The 6,593-nt window shown below is 43.2% G+C and overlaps 1 protein-coding gene across 1 annotated transcript; it reads right to left on the bottom strand.

Annotated features, from left to right (window-relative positions):
* Positions 1 to 1,158: 1,158 nt before the first annotated feature.
* Positions 1,159 to 1,482, bottom strand: LOC121486432 (developmental pluripotency-associated 5 protein-like; the record flags this gene model as incomplete). The annotated part of the gene is made up of 1 exon (XM_041747310.1): positions 1,159 to 1,482. A coding segment is annotated over one exon (324 nt), but the record flags the coding sequence as incomplete, so codon positions are not given.
* Between the last annotated feature and the right edge of the window lie 5,111 nt (positions 1,483 to 6,593).

The following is a 6,593-nucleotide window of genomic DNA, read 5'->3' as shown; positions in this document are numbered from 1 at the left end:
GTGATCTTGATCTTCCTTTGCCTGTACAAGAACAAAGGCAGCTACGTCACCTATGAACCTGCAGAAGGCGAGCCCAGCGCCATCCTCCAAATGGAGAGTGACTCAGCCAAGGGCAGGGACAAGGAGGAGTATTTCATCTGATGATTCCGGGCCCCGAGGAGCTCATTCAGGCTCCAGTGCTAACACACTATTTATTAGGTGAAAGTTTTATCTGAAGCCAGTGAGAAGCATCGACTGATACGAGCAAACCTGAGCTCCTTCTAGGACACAGGCCCAAATGCCAACATGACTGATGCCAGGGACCCAGGGAAAGCTATTTATGGGGTCTCTAACCAGGCCTTTGTAGTATAGCTGGTTTCTGTGGCTGCCCAATGAGGTGGAGCAACACCAGGCCACTATGAGTTATGTGCCCGGTCATCTTCAGTTTTCAAGGTGGAAGGGAAGGAGAGTTAGGCCCACTGGCTGCTGTTTTTTGTTTTTACTGGAAGCTCAGGTGGCACATGACAGTTCATAAAATGGCTTCAAAGGTATGGGCTGGGGTTGGTGGGGGGTGGGGGGAGACAAAAAATAAACTGGGGTGGGAAAGAAAACCAGGAGGAGGTAAGAGCTGGCTGGTTCCTTCTCAGCCTGATTTAGGGGAGGGAGCTGGTACCTATGAACAATAGGATGGATCCCTTCCTTCACCCCTTGGTAGGGGAGAGAGAAAAAGCAAAAGGCTGTTGCTTCAGCCCTCCTGAGTCTCAAGGAAAAGGGGAAAGCCGGTGTTCTGATGTCATGAATTCTGGGAAGGGGGAGAGGGCGCTGGGTCGGGTAGGGGGCAGCTGGAAAAACTGGCAGATAACCAGATGATAGCTCTAGGGGGGGTCCTTCATGTTGGAGTCACTCCAGTATGGTGGGGTGGGCATCCCCACTGTTGATGGGGGCCGAGGACTTCTTGTTTTTTTTTTTTTTATTTAAAATGTTATCCTTTAATTAGCAAATTTGGGGGGTAGGGGAGAAGCCACATTAGGACTCAGACAAAGGCAGAGACCCCAAATCAGCTGGCTTTTCCCTGTCAGGCTGGAGCAGAATTTCAACCAGACCATATACATTCCAGCTCTGGAGACAACAATCTACTCTTCAAATCCTGATTCCAGGTATGTTGGTGGCAAACTGGCTTCACTTCATCCAAGGACCTAGCTGTAGGGCTTTCATGGCATCCTCAAGTTTGAGCATCCCTCGTTCCTGTCGCTGGCGGTGCCACTCGGCCATGGACTGGAGCATCCACTTGGCCCTGAGCTTGTACAAGTAAGAGCCATAAACCAAGACCTCAGTGAGGCCCGAGGATTCCAGAACCTTTAGCTCGAGCATGACTTTGCTCACTTGCTCGATGTACGGGATTCGAGATCCAGCTAGGCCAAACATAGCTTCCAAGAGCTGCATCCGGGCCTGCAACACCTCGGGGTCTTTCAAGTCTTCCGGAACTTTCACCCATGGTGGAATAAATGGGCATTAAATGGGGTGCAAAAATAGACACACCACTTTTTGATGTGGAAGTGGCACACATACTCTCATACTACAGAGGGAATTTAGTCCAAGATATTTGTGTGGCCTTCTTTGGAAATACAACCTGCTATCACATGAAAACTTAGGGACAATGAATACCCAGGGGCCTTCTCTTTGGAGCTCCTCTGTTCTGTTTTTACCACAGAAAAGGCCCTTATAAAGTTTGGTGTGTGTCTATCAACAATCCTGCCCTGTCTGTTGTAGCCTGGAAAGACTTCAAGGCTAATTAAATGTTTTTACATTATTATATGTGAGTAGATGTGTGTGTCTCTATGTGCGTACACATCTGTACATATAAAAGATAGCTCCAAGATTACAAGTGCTTGGTACAATATGAAATCCTGCCCTTCACTTGCAAAGATGATGCCATCGTTCCCCAACTGCCAGAGAGCAAGGTTTTCGGTTTTTCTAATGGTAGTGATGGCAAGGGTGACTCATCTATACTCTGCACACCCAGAAGTCATCTGACTCATAGCACACTTTTGAGATGACTAGTTAGGGTTAGAAGCACAATTCTTTATTAACAAAACAGTAGAAATCTAACTGACTTCTAGAGGCTTCTCATTAGCCACATCTAACTCAGCTAACTACCAAGGAGAGGCAAAGTCAGTTCCCTTCAGTGAACAGTAACTAATGAAGGGAACCTCTAAGGTAAAGCCCTTAATCCCTAGCACATTGCCTGGCATGAGGCAGGTATTCAATAATTGTTTATTAAACAGAGGATAGGCCTGTAAGTTTTAGCATCTTGCCTGGTGAGAGAAGATAGCCTTGGCTCACCTTGAAGAAAGATTTGAAGGAAGAAAGTCACAAGGGAAAGTAGAATGTTTGGAATCCATCATCCCACCACTTCCACAGAGTCAGCTCATCTCTACTTCCTGCTGAGTGACCACCTCTGTCTCCAGCTGGACGAATTTAAAGAGCCTGGGGCCCGTAGTAAGAAAACTCAGCTTGGAGTGACCCTGGTAACTATTTTTCTTTGCCCATGCTCTCTAGTTGCAGTAAGGGGGTTTCTACTTTGTCCTTGTAACAAGTTCTTCACAGCAGGTAGAGCATGAGAGTGTTTCACGATCCCTTACTCCAGGCCCTAGCCTCAATAGTCCTCCAGGTTCCCCGTTCTTCCAAGTAGACAGTCAAACATTGTTTCCAGGCACCACAGTGACCTTCAGACCCATTAACATATTCACTGATAGTTTTTCCAAAGGTGGTGACGTGGATGGCTGACCAGTTGTGGGGACAAAGGGAGACTGGTTAATACTCCCTCAATCTGTCCCCAATCATCTCATCGACTCTTGAATATAGATAATTACTGTTTTCTCTATCCTGTGATGAGTTTGGGTGGGTACCTGGGTGGCTCAATTGGTTAAGTGTCTGTGTGTGGCTCAGGTCATGATCCCAGGGTCCTGAGATGGATCCCTGCATCAGGCTCCCTGCTCAGTGAGGAGTCCGCTTCTCCCTCTCTGTCTGCCCCCCACCCACTCCCCAGTCACGCACTCTCTTTCTTGTGCTCTGTCTCTCAAATAAATAAATACAACCTTTAAAAAATAATTTTAAAAAATAGAATAAAAGTAAATAAACAAAAAGATGAGTTTGGGATAATTTGACGGGAGTTAAGTGCAAAATTGAAGGTCCAAGCTGAACCCTTGAGAGATTTAAAGACTGAATAAGCACCTGCTACATGTCAGGCACAGTGCTAAGTACGGATGACACAAACTTGAATAAGTTTCCTGCTATCTGACCCAGATACAAAGGCAAGTAACCGTGAGAGTGAAGAATGTTGTAATGAAAGCCTTTGTAGACCCTGAGCATTCGCTGGGCAGAGGACATGACAAAGGAGAGATGACAAGCAAATGAGAATTAAGAACGTCTACTTGACTGAAAGAGAATCTCTACAGCAGTTAATATATATTTTAGGATTTTGATATTTGTGCAAGAGCTTCATGGATTCAGTAGTCCCCATAATTCATGAAGCAGCTAGAGGTGGCAAATAATATGCCTCAAAGAGCCCCATGATCCAGAAGGAAATAAGGCCGAGTGAAGCCACACAGCTCAGTGGCACCATTTGGGATGGGATTTCGGTCTATCAGTCACTTCACAGTGTTTTGTGCTTCTTTCGTTGGGCTGTAGACATGCCATCCAGACTGAGGAAGATCCAGAAACCTCAGGGGCACGTGAGGCATGGCCCCAGCCACATGGGCAAGCGCCGGAAGCACCCAGGAGGCCAGGGTAATGCTGGTGGAGTGCATCATCCAACAGGATCAACTCTGACAAATAACACCGAGGTTACTGGGGAAAAGTTGGTTTGAGGCGCTACTTAACGAGGAACCAGAGCTTCTTGGCCAGCTGTCAACCTTGATAAGCTGTGGACCTTGTCCCTTAGCAGACACAGATAAATGCTGCCAGAAACAAGGCTGGAGCTGCTCCTATCATTGATGTGCTGCGATCTGGCTCTACAAACTTTTGGGAAAGGGAAAGTTTCCAGAACAGCCTGTCCTCGTGAAAGCCAAATTTTCAGTACAAGAGCTGAGGAGAAGATGGGGGGGGGGGGGGTGCGGGGGGGAAGGGGCTGCATCTTGGTAGCTTCAGGACATGTGGAAGGAGGTTTATTAAATGGTAACAGGTGCTTTTCAAAAAACGAACAAAACAAAACAAAACACAACAACAACAGTGCTTTGTGCCTTCCCAAAATCTTTAAAGGGAGCCAACTCCTTTTCCAGATGAAATGGGGAGAAAGGAAATGGGGGAAAAAGGGGTCTCATAGATAGAAATATACAGCATAGCTTGTACCACTATGTTTTACAAAAAAAAAAAAAAAAAAAAAGTTTCCATAAAGAAGCACTGAACAAAAGAATGACAGTAAAATATTTACCTTAAAAATATTTATTTTTAAAAATAAAGGAATGGGGTACGTGGGTGGCTCAGTCAGTTAAGCATCTGCCTTCGGCTCAGGTCATGCATAACCTCAGGGCTAGATCCTGGGATCCAGCCCCACTTCCGGGCTGCCTGTTCAGCAGGGAACCTGCTTCTCCCTCTCCTCCCACTCCTGCTCCCTCTCACTATCTCTGTCTCTCTCTCTCAAATAAATAAATAAAATTTTAAAAATAAATAAATAAGAATAAAGGGGAAAAAACAAGCAATAATTAGAAGAAAATTGAAGGACTTATGGACTTATGAAAATGATTTTAATCCCTTTATGACCATTCTTTTAACAATTATATTTTGAGAAGTTTCTTTTCTTAATTGAATAAATTTAAGGGGCTTATAATAAGATGCATACCTTCTACTTGAATTGTTATTTAAGGCACGTTACAATGTTAACTTAATTATGTAATTAAAATCTTAGTTTTTCCATTACCCTTTGGTTTTCCTAGCACATGAGCATTTTTTAAATCGTCTGCATACAAAATCAATAAGGAATTTTGATAAGACAAACTCTGTGCCCCATAAAATATTGTTCTCAATGAGAATTTCAAATGTTTGTTGTTTAAAAATGCCCAATTTTTTAAATTAACATTATTGAAGTAATAAATGCTGGCAGGAATAGAACATCAGATAGTTATCAATTTATCACTCAGAAAAGTAAAATATCCAAAGGCTAGAAAAGTTTTATATGGAGCATTATTATAGGAATCTAAGAATATTTCCTGTAACTTTTCAGATTTGTGCATTGTATTTTGTTATGTTTAGCTGAGCTATTTTTATGCAATCTTTTGACACACCAAGTGTCATTCCCATTTAAAAGCATTAAAGCATAAAAACATATTTCATTTGCCTTGAAGTTTTTCAATAATAGAATAGACAGGCCAGAATTATTGATTTCTCTTCCCTAGAACCTTACTTTACAAGGATGTGTGTGTGTGTGTGTGTGTGTGTGTGTGTGTGTGTGTGTGTGGTAAAAACAGCAGAAGAGCTTCAAAGAGAAGCTCCTTTATAGCCCCTATGTTTCATTGCTATGGCAGGTCATACTTCCCAAAGATGGCAACAAAAATATCTCCCAGCTTATATTCCTTCTGTAATATGACACTTCCACTTCCACATCAAAACACACCATGTTTCTTTTTGTACCACATTTGAGCGAGGTGGGCCCTCTGCCTACTGGAACCAACAGAATATGGCAGGTGCAACTTTGGGCCGGTTGTTGGTAGATCCCAGCCCAAACCTGGCAGTTCCCTGGTTTCTGTCTCTTGAAAGACTTCCATAGGAAGTGCTACTACTCTGAGACCACCCAGAGATAAGAAGCAAAGCCACTGGGACACCTGGGTGGCTCAGTGGTTGAGCATCTGTCTTTGGCTCCAGGTGTGAGACTGGGATCCGGGATTGAGTCTCACATTGGGCTCCCTGCATGGAGCCTACTTCTCCCTCTGCCTGTGTCTCTGCCTCTATCTCTCTCTCCCTGTGTCTCCCATGAATAAATAAATAAAATCTTTTTTAAAAAAAATTTAAAAGCATTAAATCATAAAAACATATTTCATTTGCCTTGAAGTTTTTCAATAATAGAATAGACAGGCCAGAATTATTGATTTCTCTTTAAATCTTTTTTTAAAAAAAAATTTAAGAAAGAAGCCAAGCCACATGGAGAAAGAAAAGAAGGCCAAGAAGTAAGAAATGAAGAAGTCATCCTAGATGACCGGTTTGGTTGTATCTCCAGATGACTCCAACCCCAGCCACTATCTGATCACAAATACATGAGAAATCCAAGTTAAAAACTGCCCAGATGATCCTGGGGCCACCTACAGAACCAAGACAAAACAATAACTTGTTGTTTTACCCACTAAGGTTTTGGGGAGTTTGATGTATCATGGTAGATTCCTGGAACAATCAGCTATTGCTCTGTCTTATAGCAAAAATTTTTCTTCCACGGTCTGCAATATCAGACCCCAGTCTTGCCTTTCTGCTTTCTCCTCTTTCTACTGTCTCCTTACTTTTCTTCTGTGGGAGGTTATTTATATAACAGGTATTCAGTTACTCTATTTAGGAAATGTAGCGATGTGTGAAAAAATTTTGGAGTTAGCATTCTACACAGTATCTGTAATACTGGGTTTGATAATAAC

Source organism: Vulpes lagopus, chromosome 1 (genome assembly GCF_018345385.1).
Source record: "Vulpes lagopus strain Blue_001 chromosome 1, ASM1834538v1, whole genome shotgun sequence".
Classification (NCBI taxonomy): domain Eukaryota; kingdom Metazoa; phylum Chordata; class Mammalia; order Carnivora; family Canidae; genus Vulpes; species Vulpes lagopus.
The sequence above is the reverse complement of the archived record's forward strand: the minus strand, read 5'-3'. Positions and strand labels throughout refer to the sequence as shown.